Source organism: Eublepharis macularius, chromosome 3, assembly GCF_028583425.1.
Source record: "Eublepharis macularius isolate TG4126 chromosome 3, MPM_Emac_v1.0, whole genome shotgun sequence".
Classification (NCBI taxonomy): Eukaryota; Metazoa; Chordata; class Lepidosauria; order Squamata; family Eublepharidae; genus Eublepharis; species Eublepharis macularius.
This window is the reverse complement of record NC_072792.1, coordinates 172,534,161-172,558,211: the sequence shown is the minus strand read 5'-3', so window position 1 is coordinate 172,558,211 and position 24,051 is coordinate 172,534,161. Positions and strand designations below refer to the sequence as shown.

Genomic DNA, 24,051 nt, shown 5'->3' with positions numbered 1-24,051 from the left:
CTTATGCAAAACATGTGCAAACTCCCACGCCTGCGCGAGGACATCGCTTCTGGGCAAAGTCAGAGCGGGTGTGCTCTGTGCAGCGGGTTGATTTGATCCTCAAAGAGGCCAGATTTGGTCCATTTGGGGGCCTAAATTGGCATGCTGCGAAGCACGGGAGCGCTCTTAGGACAGTGTGACGACATTGTCACGGCGCCCCAGGAGCATATCCAGGAGGCCCGTTCCCGAGCCATCCCCGCAGCTGGCCAGCTGAGTTAGGAGGGTGGAGGGTGAAAGCGGGGATCTCCCACTCGAACTGGGGGACTGTAAACCCTATTTATCACTCATACGCCAGCCAGGCTATTAGCCTTGTTATTGATGGTTGTTGTGGGTTTTCCGGGCTGTATTGCCGTGGTCTTGATGTTTTGCCTGCAGCTGTGACTGGCATCTTCAGAGGTGTAGCACTGAAAGACAGAGATCTCTCAGTGTCAAATTGCGGAGAAGATGTTTCCAGGCCTTGTTATTGCTTTGCTTAACCTATGAGGAAGAGGAGAAAAAAGAGTTAATGATTATACACTCATTGTTCGCAAATTGCTGAAATCATACCTCGTCCTGTGGCTACTTTTTCACTATCTTATGCTACATCCTTGGAAGAAGATGGATCCGATCATTTCAAACCTTAAGTCATATTACTGTTTGTCTATGCTGAGGTATGGAGCCAAGGTAGGCTTCCCAGGTGCCTGCCAGTGGAAGTCAAACTCCTGGCAATTTGCCCCGTTGCCCACTGATTGCTGGTGACGAGTGGGAGGTTGCAAGCAACTCAGTGATCCCCCCCCCCCCACCAGTGGGCAACCTGGGCAAGTGTGCGGCAGGTGCTCTCCCAGCAGGAGTGTGACAACGTCACTTCTTGACATCATCAAGCTTCATGCAGAAATGCTCTTGAAGTGATGTCATCACATCGGGACCAGGAGCAGATGCCCAAAACATGCATGAGAAGTTCAGAGCACCGGTGAGTACAGGATCCCCCCCACCCCTATCGAGAGGGTATTGTTACCTGGCAAGCCTCTCTTTCTGTTTCCAGAGGGATACTAGGCAGAGGGTAAAGAGGTCTCTTTCTTTCTGTGTCAGTTTTTAAACTTCTTTTTTTTAAAAAAAAAATTTTTATTGGTGAGTTTTAATTTCCAAATTTGATACATACGTTCCCCTCATATCTAATTAGCTCTGCCCCCCACCCTTTTCCTCCCCCCTCCCTATTGACTTCCAACAGTTTTCCAACCCTTACCCCCTTTTATTGCTTAATTCTATTTCACTTATATTTCCCTGCAACACATATATCATAATATCTCTTGTTCTAAGCATATTCTAATTCTTTTATGCGTATACTCTATCAAATATACTATCAATATAGTATCTGTTATATACTATACCATCCAATATAGCATAGCATGCATTGTAATATAACATAACATATATTTATCTGCAACACATAGATCATAATATCTCTTGTTCTAAGCATATTCTAATTCTTTTATGCATATTCTCTATTCAATATACTATAAATATAGTATTTGTTATATACTCTTCCATACAATATGGCATAGCATGCATTATAATATAACATATCATGACATCCCAATATAGTATGCAATGTGATATATATATTGTGTATATAGTATACAGTATATAGTATATAAATTTTCTAATGTATCAATTTTACTTTTCCTTTGTTAAACTATATATTCTAAATCAAATTTTCTTAATCATAAAGTTAGCTTAGATTGTTATAGTTAAATTTCCCCCTTAATGGTAAAGTCACTTCTCTCCTCCATTTACAACACCGCCCTTTAGAAATTCTCAAACTGCCACAGTTCTCCTTTCACATCCCATTTTTTCTCTAAATATTGTTTCAATTTCCCCCAATCAGCAATATATTGTCCTTGGTCAAGATCTTTAAGCTTCCTTGTCATTTTGTCCATTTCTGCCATGTACAGCAATTTATAAATCCAGTCTTCTATAGTTAGTACAAGTTTTTAAACTTCTATTACTACGTTGGGAAGAGTTTTTGAACACTTCGAATCTTGAAGGTTGTGATAATGAATGCAACAGGCCCACTGAAGTTTCTTAATATTTGCATTTCTAAACAGAATCATGTAGTTGGAGGAAGATCCAAAGCTAAAGCATGCCTAACAGATGGCAGTGCAACCTCTGTCTGAAGGCTTTCAGTGAGGGAGAACTCATCAGTCACCACCCTATGATATTAGTTCCATTGCTGAACTGCAATTATCATTTGGGAAAAGAGTCGATTTGATGTAGTGGTTAAGAGTGGCAGGACTCTAATCTGTAGACCTGGATTTGATCCCCCACTCCTCCGCTTAAAGTCAGCTGGGTGACCTTGGGTCAGTCACAGCTCTTCTAGAGCTCTCTCAGCCCCACCCACCTCGCAGGGTGATTGTTGTAGGGATAATAATAACATACTTTGTAAACCCCTTTGAGTGGGTGTTAAGTTGTCCTGAAAGGTGGTATATAGATTTAATATTATTATTATTAAGTATATCTGGAAATCTTGTTGGTCTTTAAGGTGCTACTGGACCCGGATCTTGCTCTTCTGCTGCAGATCATCATTACTACCCAAGTGAAAATACTATATGGAAATTTCTCTTAATGTTCAACAGTAATCTACTGTCCTGCTAAATTAATCCTTTTATATATCTTCTTATCCTCTGATGCAGCAGGGGACAAGTCTCTGCTTCTGTCCATGTAACATCCCTTAAGGTATTTGAGGAGTGCACTCAGGTCCCCTCGTTCTTTGCCAGGGAAACCCTGGCAATACCCTGCGACTTCAGCAGATACCATGGTGGAAGTCAAATTTCACACCTTTCAGAACAGTCACATGAAGCAGCAAGTGGGCTTCTCTACAGATATTTGAGGACCCTCTCCACCATTTAAGGAATGCAAACTGACTTTTCTTTGACTGATGGCTGAGCATCATGGTCAAATTTATGTAGTCAAAGTTTTCTACTCCTCTTTAGACTTTGCTGCGATGTTGAGATCCTGCCCGGGGGCAAGAAGATCTTTCCTGGATCCTCCTCCAGTGCGTGGGATGCTTTGGCTTAGAGACTGGTCACTCCTTGTTCCTGTGATTCAGTCTCAAGGAGGTTGGGTGGATATTTAAAGATGTGGCATTCCTTCTGAAAGCTACTCCAGCCAAGCTCTGAAAGAAGATTTCCTCCCTGTCAGTAAGAACAGGCAACAAACCTCTTGCCATTGGCAGGTGACACTTCCAAGGACACAAGAGGCAGGGCAGTTTGACTAGGAGGCGAGCGATGCATCCTCTGGCCCTTCTCCTCTTTGCAGCTTGCTTGCCCTTTGTTTGGCTGTTGGACTGGACGGCGCTGGATGAATATATGAACAAGTGTGACTCTGAATATCAATATACCCTCAAGAAGAATAATTCAATGTACGTGACAGCCACTGCTTATACCCTCCAAATGACCTCCCAGAAATGGCTGGATGGTAAGTAGTAATGCAGAGTACTAGACTCTCACAGCTCTTGTCGAAAAAGGGAGGAAGGTGCCATGTTCAACATGGCAAAAAAGACATTGAAATAGTGATTCCTTTTAGATGGGCTGTGAAGAATTAAGAGACAGTGGATTGGATCCTATGGAGCATTCATCTTGCCCATATTTTCTGTCCCCAGGAGGCACTTATGAACAGTGGCCCCACATGGTTGTGGAGGGGAAGGGTACACTTTACCAGGGCCCAGAAGCGTACACAGGGCCAAGTTGCAATCATATTAGCATGAGGAAAAAATTGGGGATGAACTATAGATTATGTCTGAGGATATTTATAGAAACTGATTTCTTTGTATCGTTCAGATCTTGTTAGATTTGCTGGAAGCAATGTTAGAGCAACAGTCTCAAGCAACATGCTGAACGTAGGGGCTGGGTAGGAAAATTCCACGATATTTTGGGAATATTGCCTGAGGAGGGAAGAGTTTGGAAAGGGGAGGGATTTCAGCTGGGTATAATACTTAGAGGCCACCTTCCAAGGCAGACATTTTCTCCAGAGAAACTGATCTCTGTCACCTGGAGACAAGATGTAATTCCAGGAGATCTCCAGCTACCACCTGGAGATTGACAACCTTACTTGAATGGCTTGGACTCCAGGGTCTACCGTATCAAGAACTCTGTCCCAGTGTTCCTTTTGCTTAAGCAAAAGAGAGGGAAACCTGGGCCATTTCCATACATCCTTAAAGTGACAGTCCACTAACCGAACTCTTTCTATACACAACCAGGGAAATATGCAATAACGAAGTATATGCTAATTTTATAGTTTTATAAATATGCGAAGTGCAAAGTGCAAAGGCAATTCATAAATAAATATACAGTGTAATCTGTCAATAAATTATGTTGTATCCAATAGGTAAAGTCACCAAGTCCATCAAATGAAAGTCCAAGTGGTGGAGAATCATACACAAATTAATAATCCAGTTCTCTTTCTTTCCTTAATACATTATTAAACATAGACCATCACATGATCTAGAAGAACTAGAACTGCATATTTCCCTGGTTGTTTATAGATAGTGTTTTGCTAGACCAGGGAATCCCCTTTGTTGTTTTTGGTCACTAACCGAACTCTGGCAGCTTTTCTCCTTCACATGTCTCCAAGTTCAAACTGGTAGCAGGCTCTTTGGCTTCTGGGGTTTTGGTGCCTTTTATGAGAATGCAATTTTCTACACTTGCCCAAATATGCACCAAAAAAACCCCCACTGGAAGCCAAGCAGCCTGCTACAGCTTTGAAATCGGAGGCGTGTGAAGTGAAGGGAAAAAGCCATCAGCGATCAGTGAGTGGGCCGTCCCTTTAAGGAATTTGGAAATGGCCCTGGTTAAAAGGGCGTAGCAAAGTACCATAAGACAGTGGGAACAAGGGCTGCTGCTTCTGGTAGGATTTGCAGATCTAGTTCCCTCATAGTCACAACACACACGCTGCATGCTACCTTGTTTGGTGGTGGCTATAAATATAAATCAGCCAGCCAGAAATATACGGAGGTAAAAGAAGCTAAAGGAAACCAATCTATCCTCCAGTTTTTCAAATCAGACAAATCCATTCTGCAATCAGACAAAAATACATTGAGCAAATGAACAAAATCAAGATGAAAATTATTTCTACATGGAGTCTGAATCTGGGGCAACTAATTTTCTGTGAAGTGCATACCCCTATGGGTTTTTTGAATACTGCCAACTGGGGAGGAAGCTGAAATCAGTTTCAGCAAGCTAGCATTCATGAAAAACTGCAGTTCTACAATGGGGCAAGACCAGTTAGGCCACCTACCCATTTTGTCATTATTGCATTTTAGGGAATGTTCATGCTTTTGCAAGGGAAAAAGGCCAGGTAATTAAAGTTTTAAGTTAATTGCCCTTCCATGCAATCCTAAAAAGAGTTACTTCAGCCTAAGTCCTTTGAAATCAATGCGCTTAGAATGAAGGAGATTAGAGTCCAGTAGCAGTGTAATGATTTCAAGAAATGGGTGCATGTGTCTTTAAATGTTTGGTGAGATAGGTGAAGAGTGGGGGGTGAAAGAGAGAGATGAGTGAGTGATATGATTGGTAGATGACAGAGAGTGGGCGGAGTGAAGGCAGTTTTCAGTTATTGAGGGAGAGAAAAAAGATTCAGTCAGGGCAAGAGAGGCGAGCTGTGTGCAGCCTGAGTGTGTTCATGTATTTGTGAGGGAAAGGCAACCTGAGTGGAAGCCTGAACTGAGTGTGTCTGTGAGACTATATATTCATTCTATTTGAAGCAGGCAAACTGTGTGTGCGCCTGAGAGAGAAAGAATTGAGAGTGAAAAGAAAACAGGCTAGCTGTGTGCTGTCTGAGGAGTTCTCTGTGTGAGAAATACAGAGCCTAGAGAAAAAGGCTAACTGTGTGTGAAGCCTTACAAGAGATCTGTGTGAATGAGTTTGGATGAAGCAACTAGAAGAACTAAGAACTACTTTTATGTATCCAATACGCTTCTTAAAAAAATAAACTTTTATTTTGTTTGGTTATATCGTTATATCCCAGAGTAGCAGTCATTGTTATCTCCCATTCCTATCCTCAGGGCCACATAGAACCACGAAGGAGCCTGACGCATAAACACGTTACAAAACGGAAAATTTAAATAAAACATTTTGGAATAATATATTCCTGGTGGCAGCAAACTACCCAGAGGGTGTGAAGGGAAAGATTAAAGCAAAATCCACCCTAAAGAAAGTGAAGATCATAACAAGCAGCTTTAAGACTAACGAAATGTATTGTAGCATAAGCTTTCGAGAGCCACAACTCTCGTCATCAGGATCTTTGTTTAGGATTGCATTGCTAATCTTTGCAGCGGTTTTGATCCATTAGATTTTTGACATTAATGCATTGTCCAGATAATCCCTTTTTAGTGACCAAAAAGATACGAATGGTGTATTATTAAAAGTTTAATAATACACCATAAACAGGCATTTTTCAGAAATGTAGAACATTCTACTATATAAAAGACTATGCATGGAGAAGGAGGCAATACCTACCCCCCACCTTCACCCAGCTTGGATCAGGAGTGGAGCAAATGGAAATGCCCACCCCCTGCCTTCACCCAGCTGGAATCAGTAGAGCAGGTGACAATGCACACCCCCTGGCTTCACCCAGCTGGAATGAGAAACAAAACAGGTGGCAATGCCTGTTCTTGCCTTCACCCAGCTGGGATCAGGAGAGGAGCAGGTGGCAATGGCTGCCTGCCCTTCACCAGCTGGGATCAAGAGGGGAGCAGGTGGCAATATCTGTCCAAAGCATTCACCCAGCTGGGCTGATGAGCAAAACAGGTGGTAATGCCCATCCCTGCTTTCACCAAGCTAGGATCAGGAACGGAGTACATTCCACCATGACCACCTATCCTTCACCCAGCTGGGATCCAGTGTGGTTTTCACTGTTGCTTGTGGGATCAGGAGTGGAGCAGGTGGAAATGCCATACCCTCTTCACCCAGCTCCTATCAGGAACAAAGCAGGTGGCAATGCCTGCTCCCCCTTCACACGCCCGGGATCAGCCCTGGAGTAGGAGGAGATGTCCACCCCCCCCTTTACCTAACTGGGATCAGAAGCGGAGCAGGTTGCAATGCCCACCCCTGCTTCACTCGGCCAGGATTAGTCAGGGAGTAGGCAGCAAGGCCCGCCCTATCACTCGGTTGGGATCAGGAGTGGAGCAGGAGGCAATGCCCATCCCCCATTCACCTAGCTGGGATCAGGTGCAGAGTATGTGGCAATGCCTGCCCCTCTTCCACTCGGCCAGGAGCAGAGGAGGTGGTCATGCCTGCCTCCTCTGCCTTCATCCAGATGGGATCAGTGATCAAGGAGGAGGGAGTGCCTGCCTGGCCACCCCCCCCCCCCAGTTGTATGTTTTCCTACTACGGGCTTTGTTGCCAGTCCCTAATAACAACTAGGATCACTTTGTATTGACACTAAAAACAGATGGGAAGCCAATGCAAATCTTTCCATGTAGATGTAATGCTATCCCCATATCTATCCCTGAGAGTTTGGTTGCTGCATTGTGGGCCACTTGAAGTTTTCAGACTCTTTTGAAAGGCAGTCCCACGTAAAGTGTGGAACACGAATTCTAAACTGGAGGTGATCGGAGTGTGGGTCAAAAACAATAAGAACAACAACACTTGATTTTCATACCTCCCTTCAGAACAACTCAACATGCATTCAGAGCAGTTTACAAAGTTTGTTATTATCCCCACAACAAACAAACACCCTGTGATGTGGGTGGGGCTGAGAGTGGACATGGGCACGAACAGAACAGCAATACAAACTAAAAAAAGCCACAAACTGCCCAATCAGCTGTTCGTGAACAAGCTATTCGTGAGGCCCCATTCCCAACGAACAGATAGTTGTTGCAAGCCTCGTTCCTTGCATTCGTTCTCTGTTCCTCAAGCCACACTGTCTGGCACCTGCAATCAATTCCCGTGGCAATGGAGGACTGTCTGAACTCTGACTTCTGAACTCCTTTTGTTTTTCCTTCTGGCTTGTAAGTTAACCCTCAAAGAACCTTCCACGCAGCAGACAGTCCAGTTTTTGCCACTGTAAACAGAAAATGACAGGAAAGGGGGAGACCCATGGATCCTGCCTTTCCTGGGGTGCAATCTCTCTGAAACTGGGTGGGTCTTCAGAGGATAGTAGGGACTAAAGGGGGAGAGCCATGGATCATGCCTTTCCTGGGGTGCAATCTCTGAAACTGGGTGGGTCTTCAGAGGACAGTGAGGACTAAAGGGGGAGAGCCATGGATCATGCCTTTCCTGGGGTGCAAGCTCTCTGAAACTGGGCGGGTCTTCAGAGGACAGTGAGGACTAAAGGGGGAGGGCCATGGATTATGCTTTTCTCGGGGCACAATCTCTCTGAAACTTGGGGGGGGGGTCTTCAGAGGAAAATGATGACTATGTCCCCTGCAAATTTGGTGGGCATTGGACATTGGGAAGATTCTCCCAGTTGCGAGAGGGACAAGGAGAACCTCCCCACCTCTCTCACACTGGGCAGGCAGCCTGGCTGTGGAACTGCTCTCCCAGCCCTTTGAACTATAAGCTGGCAGGCAGCAGGGGGAATCCCCCCCCCCTGCAGCCTGCCAGCTCATAGTTTAAAGGGATCTTTAAAGGGCCAGGCAAGTGGGGTTTTTTTTGTTAATACATTTTTATTGGATGGGTCAATATATAATCAAATTCAAATACAAATACACTCCATTTCAATACCCCTGTATATATTTCCCCACCCCCTCCCCCCTTTTCAATAATGACTTCCAACAGCACTCCAACCCCCCGTTATTAATAATACCTTATTACTATATTAATATTATTCTTACTATTCATAAAGATCTTAGTTATATCTTATCTTACTTAATTTCTTTAAAACCCCTCGAAAGACCATAATTGTCCCTTAATATCCCATTTCTTTTCCATATATTTTTTCAGCTTTTTCCAATCTTCCAAAAACCTTTCCGGATCTTGATCTTCCAAATTTCTTGTTAGTTTGTCCATTTCAGCCATGCACAACAATTTCCTTGTCCACTCTTCAATTTCAGGTATTTCTTCTCTCTTCCAGTACTGAGCATATATTATTCTAGCTGCTGATATCATATAATATAACAATATCTTATCATTTCTATTAACATCTTCCAAATGCAATGATAATAACATTTCTGGATTTTTTGCAACATTGTAACGAAGTATCAAAGACATCTCAGTACATATTTTGGTCCAAAAGTCTCTAGCCTTACGACAAGTCCACCATATATGAAATAGAGAACCTTCATGCTCCTTACATTTCCAACACTTATTGGACAGCTGTTTGTTGGCTATGGCTAATTTTTTCGGTGTTAAGTACCATCTATATAACATTTTATAGCCATTCTCCCTAATACTGGTACATGTTGATATTTTTAAAGTATTTTTCCATAATTGTTCCCATGCTTCCATCGTTATTTCATTATTACAGTTTATAGCCCACTTTACCATTTGCACCTTAACTGTTTCATCTTCTGTAAACCACTTCAATAACAATTTATACATTTTAGAAATTATTTTATTATTTCCTCCCAACAATAATTCTTCTAACTCTGAATTCTTGTTTCTAAAGCCTGTTTTTCTTTGGTCTGAGTCAACTAAGTCTTTAATTTGTCTATACTGCAACCAACCATATTTAAAAGGCAACTCCTCATTTGGTTTAAGCTTCAACTCATTATCTGTTACTTCTGTTAAATCTTTGAGGGTAAGCCATTCCTTTCCTTTATATTCTAAGTTTGGGTTGATCACCTCAGCTGGTATAATCCACAGTGGTTTCTTCTGGTCAATAATTTTTTTGTACGTTAGCCAAGTCGATAATAAATTTCTTCTTAAGTAGTGGTGCTGGAACATTGCGTCTATTTTGTGCTTTTCATACCACATATATGCATGCCATCCAAAAGATTTATTATAGCCTTCCAAATTTATGATTGGTTAAAGACACCCATTCTTTTAGCCAAACAAGGCATATTGCTTCATGATAAAGTCGAAGATCAGGTAACTGCATTCCGCCCCTTTCTTTGGCATCACAAAGAACTTTCATTTTTACTTTTGGTTTCTTTCCTGCCCACACAAATTCCGATATTTTCTTCTGCCATTTTTCAAATTGTTTTTTGTCTTTTATAATCGGTATTGTCTGCATTAGGAACATCACTCTAGGTAACACATTCATCTTAACTGTGGCAATTCGACCTAACCACAATAGGTTTAACTTATTCCATTTTATCATATCCCTTTCTATTTGTGTCCAAAGCTTTTCATAGTTGTTCTTAAATAAATCAATATTTTTCGTTGTTAGCTCTATTCCCAGATATTTAGTCTTATGTACGACTTCACACTCTGTTAATTCACTCAGTTCATGTTGCTTCTTTTTGGTCATATTCTTGGTTATTATTTTTGACTTCTTTTTGTTTATATAAAAACCTGCCAGATCTCCAAATTCCTTGATTCTCTCATTGGCATAGCTTGTAATGGATCTTGTAATGGTTTTGGTTTTGGCATAGCTTGTAATGGATCTTGTAATGGATTCTCTCATTGGCATAGCTTGTATTGGCATAGCTTGTAATGGATCTTCTACTATAAACATCACGTCGTCTGCAAAAGTTCTTAGCTTGTAAGAAGATCCCATTATTTTTATTCCTTTTATGTCGTCATCTTCTCTGATCTGCTTTAGTAATATTTCTAAGACCATCACAAATAACAGCGGTGATAGTGGGCATCCTTGTCTTGTACCTTTCCTTATTTCAAACCTTTCTATCAGGTCGTCATTGACACAGAGTGTTGCTCTTTGTTCCTTATATATTGTTTTCACTGCTTCTATAAATTCTTTGCCTAAATCCATCTTTTCCATTGTTGCATACATAAAATCCCAGTTCAGGTTGTCAAAGGTCTTCTCTGCATCCGCAAAGAAGAAGCCTACTTCTTTGTCAGGTCGTTTATCAAAATATTCAATGGCGTTTATAACCACTCTCAAATTATCTTTTAATTGTCTATTTGGTAGGAATCCAGCCTGATCTTCTCCTATAAAGTCCTTTAACCATATTTTAAGTCTGTCTGCTAGTATTCATGCCATTATTTTATAGTCATTGTTTATAAGCGAAATTGGCCTATAATTTTTCACGTCTGTCAAGTCTTGTGATTCTTTTGGGATCAAAGCAATATTTGCTTCATTCCATGTGTCTGGAAGACCTTTTCCTTGAAGTATATCTTTCATTATATTTTTTAATATCGGTATAAGTTCTTCCTTCATTGCTTTATAAAATTTAGCTGTGATCCCATCCGGACCTGGTGCTTTTCCAATCTTTGCTGCTTCTATTGCTTGTAAAATTTCTTCCTCTGTTACTGGAGCATTCAGTCTCTGTTTCATTTCTTCTGATATTTTTGGTAGGTCAATTTTTTGGAAATATCGATCTATTTCTTCCAAATTCACTGCCTTGCTTTGAAATAATTTTGCATAATATTTAGAGAAGGCCCGTTTAATTGCTTGATGATCCTTCAATTCCTTTCCTTCCTCAATTATCTTGCTAACAATTTCCCGCTCTTTTTTCTTCTTCAGTTGCCAGGCTAGGTACTTTCCTGGTTTGTTTGCACCTTCAAATGACTTCTGTTTTAATGCTTTTAACTTCCATTCCAATTCCTTGTTCCTAATGGCTCTTACTTGCTCTTGCAGTATTTTGATTTCCTGTCTTATTGATTTTTTCCCAGGTTTTTTCTTTAACTCCTGTTCTTTTTGGTACAATTTCTCTTGAATTTCTTGCCATTTCTGTTGCTTTCTTTTCTTGTCCTTATAATTTAAGAAAATTAAATTTCCTCTTATTACTGCCTTATATGTGTCCCCATACCATCTGGACTGAAACTTCATTACTGTTATTTATTCGAAAAAATTGCTTTGTTTCCTCTATCAAATTGTTCAAATTGTCCTGATTTTGTAGTAAATCTTCATTTATTCTCCATCTTAACTTTCTCCGACCCATTGTTGCTTTCCATAATATTGGATTATGATCTGAACTCACCCTAGGCAGAATTTCCACTTTTTTTGTATTTAAAGCCAGCTCTTTTGATGTCCAGATCATGTCAATTCTTGAAAATGATAAATGCTTCGCGGAGTAGTATGTAAAGTCTTTGGCTTCAGGATTTTCTTTTCTCCATACATCCTCAAGTTGTTCTTGCTGGACCAAGTCGAAAAATACTTTTGGCAGCTTTCCAGATTTCTTGTTGCCTCCTTTAATCTTCCTGTCCATCTGTAAATCCATGACAGCATTAAAGTCTCCTACCATTATCATCTGTTCATAAGAGTCCTGATCCAGTTTGTCCATTATTTCTCTATAAAATTGGTCTTTTGCACCATTAGGTGCATAAAGACCTATTACCAATGTTTTTTTGGCATTTACATTAATTTCCACAGCCATATATCTTCCATTCTGATCTTGAAAGATTAATTTAGAATCTATAGTCTCTTTAATATAGATCACTACTCCTTTTTTCTTTTGCTTCGACGATGATATATATTCTTTTCCTAATTGTTTATTTTTTAGGTATTTAATATCTTGATCTTTAATATGAGTCTCTTGTAAACAAATTATATTGCAATTTTGTTTTTTTAGCCAATGAAAAATTGTTTTTCTCTTTTGGGGTGAGTTTAGTCCATTTACATTCCACGATATTAATTTGTTTTCCATTGTGTTACTATATTAATGTTCTGCGAAAATCTTCTGCATTTTCCTCAAAATTTTTTTCCATCTGCTCTCTTGTTTTGATGATGACTCTTAAGGCTTTATAGTAAAAACTCAATCCTTCTGGTAGTTCCCATCTATACCTGATATCCTTTCCTCTTAATTTCTGGGTCAATTCTCTGTATTTTTTCCTCTCCTAGAGAATGCCTTTTGGCATTTCTTTCATAACCTGAATTCTGTTTCCGTCCACTGTTAAGGGCTCTTCAAAATGCCTTTTGATAATTTCTTCTTTCATTCTCTTTGTTACTAGTTGGACAATAATATCTCTTGGTATTTTCTTACGTTGTGCAAAAGCTGAATTAATTCTATATGCGAGATCGATATTTATTGATATTTCTTCTGATTCTTTATGTAAAAATTCTGCCAGTATTTCTGTCATTTGTTCTTGTGCGGATTGGGCCAGGTAAGTGGGTTTGAGGGGGGGCAAGGGGGTGGGGGGCAGCAGCAGCACCAGGGTTTTTGGCACCCACAGGAGCCAGCGAGCCGGGCGCCCCTGCGCGTGCACACACACATTTGCACTGGCCTGCATGATGATGTCATGTGTGATATCATCACGGGTGCATGCGCGTGCCAGCCTGATCACTTCGGCTGGCGGCTGGGATGGCGCACAGGTGGCCTCTGAGCTCTCCCACTCAGTTGCCCTGCGCCACCAGAGATGCCTACCCACGGCTGCTGCACCCGGCCGGGGGTGTGTGCTGGCAGCAGTGGCAACATGGGGCGGGAGGGCTGGGAGGCTGCAGCTCCATGGCATGCACTCCCACCCCCCATGCCTCCTCCGGCGCCCCCTCTAGCACCCCGCGCCCTGAGGCCACTGCCTACCTGGCCTCAATGGGCGCCCTGGCCCTGGGTGGGGGTTTTGGCCTCCATGAACAACGGACAACAAACATGTTTGGGTACAGGTCATGTTTGTCCATGTTCATTGTTCATTTTTCATGGATGGCAACGAACCACAAACAGGGTGTTGGGTTTTTTTTCCCCTGTTCATGCCCATGTCTAGCTGAGAATGCTCTGAGAGAGCTGTGACTGACCCAAGGTCATCCAGTTGAGGAGTGGGGAATGAAACCCAGTTCTCTAGATAAGAGTTCCGCCAGTTCCCTAGCTGTATTGTGGGGATAATAATAACACTATTCACCTTTCTTAATGTGGCATTAATCTTTCTAGAAGAGTGATATATAAGCACACTATTGTTATTGTTGTTGTTAAAAATAACATAAAACATTTAGCAGCTTAAAGTGAGTCTCATAAAACAGGTCGCAGGCTAGAAGCAGACGATACATACTATGTTTAAAGATCAGCCCCTTAATTAAAAACCTGGATAAAAAGAAATGTTTGGGCATGGCACCTAGAAGGGAGTAGGATAGATGCCTACTGAGCCTCAGAGGGAATGGCATTATACACGTGAGGTGCCACACTGGAAAAAGCCATGTCTGTGGTTGCCACCCACCTCACCTCTGCAGACAGAGGCACAGAGAGCGGGACTTGTGAGGAGTGTCTTGTGTGCTGGACAGCTCAGAAGGATGTGATCCATCAAGAACCCTGGCCGTAAACCATTTAAAGCCTTAAAGGTAATAATTAGAGTGGCCAGGCTTTGAGGATCTGGCAGTGTAAAGCGCTAGTGATATCATTTCTGGCCCCCAAACCAGAAGTGCCATCACTGTGTTGCAGTGACACTTTATGATTTGACTATCATTTAGGAGCAGCAGTGACCTGGGAGGATAGAAAGGAGCCCTATTACTGGAAGTCAGTGGCACCCCTAATAACAATTAGGATCAATTTGTATTGACCCTAAAAACAGACAGGAAGCCAATGCAAATCGTTCTACCTAGGAGTGATTCTATCTTCATATCTGCCCCAGACAGTAGCCTCGCTGCTGCATTGTGGACCAGTTGAAGTTTCTAGACTCTTTTGAAAGGCAGTCCCACATAAAACGAGGTCCAGTAATCTAAACTGGGGGTGATCAGAGTGTGGATGATCAATAACAACAACATTTGATTTTTATACTGCCGTTCAGGACAACTTAACACCCACTCAGAATGGTGTACAAGTGTGTTGTTATTATCCTCACAGCAATCACCCTGTGAGATGAGTGGGGCTGAGAGAGCTTTGAGAGAGCTGTGACTGACCCAAGGTCTCCCGGCTGGCTCCAAGTGGAGGAGTGGGGAATCAAACGCAGTTCTCCAGCCTAGAATCCTGCCACTTTTAACTAGACATGGGAAATGTAGGCATCCTAGTCTTGCAGCTTGGCTCTCCGACTGCTGTCCAATGGAGTTTTCAACGGTCACTTGTCCAACATTCCGCCAAGCTGCCTACATTTCCCATCCAAACTTGAGGGAAGCTGACAAGTGTCCAACCTGTGCCTTTTGTTACTTGTGGTTCCGCTCTCATCTGTAGCAGGCAAAATTATAAAAGGTGTGCTACATGCCAAGAAGAGACCGAGCCTCCCACTATAGACCAGAACAGTGCACCTACCCCAGGCTGTGAATCTGCTCCTTCAGGGGCTTGGCTCCACTTAGATGGACTCTGATTAGCTGGAGAAAAAAAATGAGGTGGAATGATTTAAGTTGAAATTAGGCTGCTGGCTTTAAAGTGGCTTAGACAGATCCATGAGAAGAGATCCATCAGTGGCTACTAGCCATGAGGATAGGGATCCTATTCCCTTGTGGGGGTGGGGGACTCCCTCACGGAGGAAAGGTGGGGAATGAGCCTCCTAGGCATACTCCCAGGGCCACTGCAACGACGTCACTGATGTCATCGCTCCACTCTGAGAGCCCTCCTGCACTTTGCAGTGGACTAATTGTGGGCCCCAACTGGCTCACTGCAAAGACCCAGTGTGCTCCGCAACTGTGTGTAATGATGTCGCTTCTGGGAAGTGATGTCACTGTGCTAGTGTGAGGAGCATCCCAGGAGCATCAAGAAGGTAAGCACTTGGTTACCTCCTCCCACCAGGAGGGTAAGGAGACCTGGCAACCCTACATGAGGACTAAATTGATCCTCCACATTCAGAAGCTGTACACTGTTAAATGCCTGTGCTGAGAACAAAATCAAGGAAGACCTTAGCCTCTATGCTGTGTTTGTTGCCTCTTCCGGATTTGAAACAGGGCCCTGGGCTAGACAGACCTCTGGTCTGATCCAGAAGAGCTCTTCTGAGGTTTTTGTAGATGAGACTGCACTTGGCTTGTTCCCATTTGTATCTTCACACTTTTATAGCGTTTATGTTGAGAGAGAGTATATAATCTTTTCATTCTCAAATATCTTTTCAAAGTGGATAACAAAAATAATTTTAACCATTGGAATACATTGCTAGATCATACAGCAGTTGGATGTTTCACTGATTAAAGGGCAGTTTGGGGAGGAGTCATTTTTTAAAATCATCTTTCCCCAGTACTTTTTCCTTTGACAACTCTCCCCCCCCCACCAAAGATTTAAAGTGTGTGAGGGGTGTAAGGTGTGTGTGAAGGTTGTAAGGGGTGTGTGTGTGGGGGGGGGGTTCAGTGTTTTGTACTTCCAAGGGGGGAAATTATTTATGGCCCTGTTTTCTACATGATATGAGGGGCGGTTTTTTCAATGGGTAAGACAGTTGATGGGAATTCTGAGGAGTCTGAGGGCAGAATCCTGTGTTTCTCTTCCCAGAATCTGAAGTGGACAAACCAGTTTGGGAGCATCAACTGATAATTTTTGTGCCTGCGAGAACGTTTTTTAAGAAACCATCGTGTCTCCTCATAATTGATCCTGGACAAATGGATAAGCTGACTTCAAGTTCTATTTTCTCCGAGATGGAACTGGCCACTTTGGCAACTAAATCCAGATCGTACGTAAAAGAGCCTGTGAAGAAAATAAACTATCCCATCCTATCTTAGGTCACTGCCACAAGGTGTATCGCTTTTCCCTAGCTTAGATGGCTTAGAGAGGGGTGTAGACCGGTCTGCCATAAAGAAGAAGTCCACAAATGGCTGTTAGCCATGGGTAACAAACAGGGCTCGCACGTACCTCTCAGTATCAGCTGCTGGTGCAATAGCAGCAGGAGGTCTCCATGCCCTGCTTGCCTTCAGGATCTTCAGTAATATCTGGTTGGCAGTTGTGTAAAAACTGGCTGCTGGACAGGATGAACCATTTGTCTCATGCAGAGTGGCTGCTTTTATGCCCTCACAATGGAACTTGATCAGGTCTAATGCAAAGAGAATGATCCTTCTTTTATTGCTCTAACTCTAACCCTAAAAAAGTCAAAAGGTTTTTGCCAGAACACTAAGACTAACTACACATTCGATTTTTAAACAGTCAGGCGTTCAAGGGGAGTACAAAGCTTCATGGACCCAGAAGGAAAAAGATCCTACTATATATAAGAGTTAGCAAGTTCCAGACAACTCACTTCCTACCCTGGTGTGCCTCCAGAAGGTGCTCCTGCAGTAGGAAACCCAGGCTGGGATCAGGAGTGGTACAGGTGGCAATAACCGCCCCCCACATTCACCCGGCTGGGCTCAGGAGCAGAGTAGGGGTAAATGCCCGCCCCCACCTTCACCCGGCTGGGACCTGGCATGGAGCAGGTGGCAGTACTCACCCCCTGCCTTCACACGTCCAGGATCAGGAGCAGAGCAAGTGGCAATGCCCACTCCCAACCTTCACCCAGCTGGGATCAGGAGTGAAGCAGGCGGTAATACCAGCCCTCCACCTTCACCTGACTGGGATCAGAAGTGGAGCATGTGGCAATGCCTGCCCCCCCTCCTTCACCTAGCCAGGATCACGTGTGGAGCCATGTGACAATGCCCGCCTTCCACTTTCACCCGTCCAGGATCATGCGTGGAACAGGTGGCAATGCCAGGCGTTCTATTTTCCATATCCAGATAAGAGGTTTTTTTGCTCTGATGTATCTATTTTTCCACAAGTTACCTTTAGGTTAGTAATCCTTTTCTGTAACAGCTCATTTTCCCACACAAAAATGTCTTTTTCTGCATTAATCTCATTTTGCCTGGCTCTCTCTCTTATGTCCTTTAACTCAGGATCCTTCATAATTTTTCTTTTAAACTCCTCAGAGTTTTTATTTATGCCTCCTTTTTCTTGGGACATTTCAGCAGTACTACTAACAGGAGTTTGTGTCTCTCTTTTCCCCTCCTGCAATGTATCAATTGTGTCTGTTGCCAAGATACCTAGGGGCTTGTCCTTTGCTCCCCTGGCTTCAACTTGTGGAAAATCATTGGAGTCAGTGCATATTTGAATTCTTGCCTTTGCTCCCATTACCTCTCTTCCCAATACTACTGGTATTTTCTGTTCTTTAAAAACTGCTACAGGAAAATAGTCTTCTTTTCCTCTCCAGTTAATTTTTAGCTGGGCTAGAGGCACTCTTTTAGAATTTCCCCACACACCTTGCAAGGATATTTGCTTATCTGGTATCAGGTTTTTCTTATCAACGAAATACTCCCTGACCGGTGTTACTGAGGCTCCCGTGTCTAGAATGGCTAAAGTATCTCTTCCATTTCTTTGTACCACCTCTCTCAGTTCAGTATCCTGTGCAACCTTATCTATCTTTACCCCATGCAAATAAAGGCCCTTTTCACACTACTTACGCAAATGCGTGACGATGAGGAATATTGTGATTTTCCATGTTCGTAGCACGATGTTCCGCGTCATTGTGTGTTCGCGTAACTAGTGTGAAAAGGGCCAAACTGTTTCTTCAGTGTTTATGGGTAAGGCAGTGTTCTTACTGGATGTTTCATTTGTGTTTGTTGAGCTTTTGGAATTTCTAGTTTCTTCACTCTGATTCTTTGCGTTAGTTCTAGTGACCCTTCATACATGCTCAAGTGTTGTGTTCTTGGATTGGTTCTTTAGATGTTTGTAAGCTAAATGCCCTTTCAGACCACATACAAAACATCTTCTATCATTCCAGTATCTATCTTGGTTTCTTTCTGTATTTTTATCCTGACTTTGTATAGTCTCAGCTCTCTCATATGTTCCTTTCCTTTCTCCCTCTTGTCCTTTACTTGATTTAAACTCTGGTTTATAAGAATAGTCTTTCTGATCCCAACCTCCTCTATTAAGTGTTAATCTATCTGCCCATTCTGATGCTTGGTTGACATTCTCTGGAAGCTTGTCTGTAACCAGAAGTCTGATCTCTGAAGGAAGTTGAAATAAAAACTGATCCAAAATCATTAGATCCCTTATCCTTTCTTTAGAGTTAGTTTTGGCAGATGAAATCCACTTATCAAAATAGTCTGTCAGTTTGGCACTAAAAGACTTAAATGACTTCTCTTTCTGAGGTACTAGGATTCTAAATTTCTTTCTGAAGTAATCAGCACCTAGCCTAAATCTGTCATATACTGCCTCTTTGTATTCGGCATAAATAACAGGTTTATCTGAGGGAAATGTGTTGTATATCTCAGCCAATTCCCCTCTAATTAAGCTGGGTAAATACTTCATATATTGTGTCTTTGGGATTCCACAGTTCTGAGCAGATCTTTCAAAAGTGGACAGGAAAATTTGTGGATCTTCTCATAAAATCCCATAAAATCTTTTGGGGTAACTCGGGGTTAAATCATCTCTGGGTTCAGAGTTTCCCTCCTTTTTGTCCCCATTCTTAAGTCTCTCTCTTTCTAATTGTAATCTTTCAGCTTCCAAACTGGTTTGCCTTTCCATCTCTTGAACTCTAAGTTCCATTTCAGCTTTCCGCTTTTCCCATTCAAGCTATTTTTGTTCTGCTTTAACTTTCAACTTTTCCTTTTCAAGCGGCTTTTGTTCATTCCACTTTTCCATCTCAAACTGTTTTTGTTTCTTCAGAAACTCGAAATATTCTGGACTTGGATTATACATTCCGCCAAGGTTTCTCTTCTCTGCAGTTCTACTAGGCTCTGCACTGCTCTGTATCAGTATAACTCTCAGTTCTTCTACACTTTCCCCCTCATGAGGTAAATTTAATTCATTGCACTTCTGAACCAGAGCTTCCTTTTTCATCCCCATAAACGCTGCCATTTCTCTCTCTTTTACTTGTATTTCCTGCTACAATTTTACTAAAATTCAGCAGATTGTGTTCTCTCTTATAAATCCTATTAGTTCTTCTGTGTCTTTCCTTTATAACAGTTCTATATTCCTCATAGGATTTAACTGAACATTCTGTCTCTTTGGCTATCTGTCCCTTCAGAATGCCTTTCTCTTAGAATGTTCCTTCATCCCAGGCTATTATATCCCACTTAAAAAACGTTCTCCTCTTCAGGATTTTGAAATCCCACTGTTGCCACCACTTATCATGACCCTTATTTTCTCTTGGGTAGATTTTGCCTTTTATCTTTCCCTTAACACCCTCTGGGTAGTTTGCTGCCACCAGGGATATTATATCCCAAGATGCCAGTTACAGCTGCTGGTGAAACGTCAGGAACTACAATGTCAAGACCACGGCAATACAGCCCGGAAAACCCACAACAACCATCATTCTCTGGCCGTGAAAGCCTTCGACAATATATTTTATTTAAGTTTTCCCTTTCGTAACATTCCTAAGCGTCAGGCTCCTTCGTGGTTCTATGTGGCCCAGAGGATAGGAATAGGATATAGCAATGACAGCTACTCTGGGATATAACAAAACAAAATAAACTTTTATTTTTTCAAGAAGTGTATCAGTTTCATAAAAGTAGGTCTCTGTTCTTAAAGTTACTTCATTTAAACTCATTCATATAGAACTCTTCTAAGGCTTCACACACAGTTAGCCTCTTTCTCTAACTCAATATTTCTCTCACAGAAATGCTTAAACCTGCTCAGGCAGCACACAGCTAGCCTCTCTTGCCCTGACTGAATATTTTTCTTAGAACTGCTTAAATTTACTCAGGCTGCACACAGCTTGCCTGCTTTTTTCTGACTATTATTCACAGAAATATTAAACCTGCTCAGGCAGCCCACAGCTGGCCTCTCTTTCCCTGACTGAGAATTCTTTCACAAACATGCTCACTTCAGGTTGCATACAGGTTTTATTTCTCTCATAAAAACTTCAACATACTCAGGCAGCACACAGCTAGCCTGCTTCCTTCTGACTGACTGTTCTTTCTCCACTCTCAGTCTAAAACTTCATTCACTCCACCCACACACTGTCACCAACCAATCATATCACTCACTCATCCCTCTCTCACCCCCACTCTTCACCTATCTAACACCCAGCACTTAAAGACACATACACACATTTACTTGAAAGCATTACAGGCTGGATGATAAGGAACTTCATATTATGCCACTTCAAGTTGTCCCCCACTGTCATGTATTGAGAAAGATTCTGCCTTTCATTTTAAAACCAATTGGCTGAGGGCCCACTTTGTACTCAACCAGGAGGTGACTGTTGTCTCTTGCAGGGTTGTAGCATTGCTGAGGCCGGTTCCCATCCAGCCACTCACCTTCTATGTAAGTACTGAAGGCATCGTCTGTGCTAAAACTTCCCTCTATTGTCCAAATCAGCGAGTGGATCTACTGCTCTATTCTTCAATTTCATTGCAGCAGAGTCATTTTCACTGTCATGCTCCAGTGGAAAAGACCTTTACGATGACATCCCACCTGAGGGACCAATGTGTGTGTAAGGGACAATCAAGTAGCAGCCAACTTATGGCAACCCTTTGAGAGGCTTTCAAGGCAATAGATGAACAGAGCAGGTTTGCAGTTGCTTGCTTTTGCATAGCAAACCTCAACTTCCTTGGCAGTCTCCCATACAAGTTCTGACCAAGGCCAACCTTGCTTAGTTTACAAGGTCTGAGGAGCCTGGTCTGGTCTGGGGTATTCAGGCTGCTCAGCAGCACTTGGGTGTTGGTGGAAAATGCTAGCATCCCAGGTGACTTAAGGCAGCCTCGTAGGGTTTTCAAGGCAAGCAACATTCCAACGTGGTTATCAATAGCCTGCCTCTGTATGGAGACCCTGTACTTCAGTATGGTCTCCCATCCAAGTACTAACCAGGGCTAACCCTGCTTAGCTTCCAAGAGCTGACGAGATTGGGCTAGCCTGGCCATCCATGTTCAGGACAGAGGGACCAATATCTTTTAAATATCCAGCTAGGAAATCTTAATTTTTTTCCCTAAAAGTAATTTATCATGTGTGGGTCTTTTGTTGATTGTTCCAGAAACACCCATTAGGATGGGAGAATATTACAGGATATGATATAATGGCATATTCCTGGTGGAGGTTTATGAATGACTCAGCTACACCCCCGCATTGGCTTGCGCAATTCCCGATGGTCAAGGTAACACTTCAATTTGTGTCCTCTACGGCTGGCTACTGAAACCAAAAACAATCTCTTTCAGGAATTGCTTGTATTTTCATGTCATCCTTGTTAGGAATTATGTATTTTTAGTTTGGTTTTGGTTTAGTAAGCAGAGTATCATAGCAGAGCAATTTAGTCAGTAGCGTTTAAACCCTTACAAACGTGCATTAATTAATCCTCAGACAAAATTCATAGAAAGATAGAACTTACAGTTTATTGTATCAGATTTCTTCCATAGCAATATCTTCTGGAAATAAGAAGGGAAAGATCCTAATCTAAAGAGTTACATTCCCTATTCTAATACCATGGCCTGAAACTAGGCAGCAAGGTTGTAGGTGTGGGTTTGTGGACAAAAAGAAGGGAAGGGCTCCATAAGGAGCATGGTGGCTTTACATCTTTTTGCTTTGGAAAGAACATGATGGAAGGTGTGGCGGAACGGGCACTGGTTCTCAGTCCGGGCAACTGAGCCGCCGTCAATGGCCTGCTAGCCCCGCTATCCACCTCCCACCGTCCCTGGTGGTCATGGCTCACCTTCTTCATTGCTGCCACCACTCACTGAATTGTACACCGCCTGACTGAGGGGCAGTGAGACCCCTCTGGCTGAATTTCACTACTGGGAAGTGAATTCCCCAATCTTTGGGTGGGCCCTGGAGAATTGGCAACCCACCAAGGTCTGGCCTGATCAGTTCTCCTGGGCTCCCTCCCTTCCTGTAGCATGGCAAGTGGGGGAGCTTATGTAGTCAGAGCACCACAAGGTCCTTTATATTCCAAAAAAGTATAATTTAATAACTATATACAGAGCACTATATACAAAGCAGGTAAAGGCACAACACATAGGGGTAGACCCCCCTGTTCAGAACTCATAGGGCAGAAAATCAAACTGAAGAGAACCGCCGTCTGCTTTCCCTACCACACTGTTCCCTACTCTACCTTAAGGGGTGGTGGTCTGAGGGAAGGTTCACATTTTCTTTCTGCTGCCTCCCAGGCCCTCCACATTTAGGGCCTAGGCACCCGGGTTTCACCCAGCAGCAGGAGCCTCTCCTTCTTCAACCAAGAAGGGTGACTCTCTTTATTCCCTTTCTGCTGCCTCCCAGGCCCTCCACATTTAGGGCCTAGGCACCCGGGTTTCACCCAGCAGCAGGAGAGTCTCCTTCACCCAAGAAGGTGACTAACTGCCTTTTCCCCCTCAGGATCGGCTGAGTCTATCTATCCAGACTCCACCCCTTATTTTTCCTGCACTTTCTTGGCCCGGGGCAGCTGGGAGTTGTAGTCCAGGAAGAAGGGCGTCCCACACCAAGACTCCTGCAGGCCTCTCCCTGGCCCTACAGCCCATCAGACCTCATGGGGAACATTTCCTCCCCTTTCTTTAAAGACAGAATAACAGCAACTGGCACTCATTTCACCCCTGGCAACCATTTCGTTACAGAAGGTTTGAAATTTCCCAAGAGGCACAAAGGCAAGAGAGGAGGAGTCAGCAGGCGTTCCCACCTTAGACAAGAGAGTGGCAGATTGCTAGATTTATAGATTACATTGAAAGAGACATGCAGCATCCCCCAGTGTCCAAAGGCAGGCTGAGTCGCCTATTCCAACAATCCTAACTTGTGGGTCTGCTGCTCTTATGAGTTCAGAGGTGCACTGGGAGGTCCAAACTGAACTGGAGTCCATGTTATCTGATTGGCCCATGTCATGTGATCAGCTACCTCCTATGAACAGCCTGTTTCTTGTGATGCACCAGGATATACTGAGCTGAAGGTCCTTCCTTTTGGCAGTTGCATATTACGTGTCTTGTCACAAAGAGGTACAGAGGCAATGGCCACTGTACTTGTTCTTGGACTGTCCTCTTTACAACAAAGAAGAAGGGACAACCGTTGCCTCCCACTCATCTAGATAATGGTTGTCCAGGAGGCGCAGATGCAATGGCCACCTCCTGCTCATCTCCTCAGACCCAAGCGCAGCAATGATGTAGGTTTGCCTGTTGCCTCCTCTTGTGCCACTGCCAACAAAGAGACAGCCTTGTCCCAGCAGCCCTGGCAAACACATCCTGAACTTTTAGTGACTG

At 42.9% G+C, this 24,051-nt stretch overlaps 1 protein-coding gene across 1 annotated transcript in view; it reads left to right on the top strand.

Moving 5' to 3' along the window:
• The first annotated feature begins 3,302 nt into the window (after positions 1-3,302).
• LOC129326327 (autocrine proliferation repressor protein A-like) overlaps positions 3,303-24,051 on the top strand; it is a 40,195-nt gene continuing 19,446 nt past the window's right edge. The window contains exons 1-2 of the mRNA XM_054974481.1: positions 3,303-3,492; positions 21,865-21,971. Of these exons, the coding sequence (XP_054830456.1) occupies positions 3,303-3,492; positions 21,865-21,971 (297 nt within the window). The remainder of the gene's footprint in view (positions 3,493-21,864; positions 21,972-24,051) is intronic.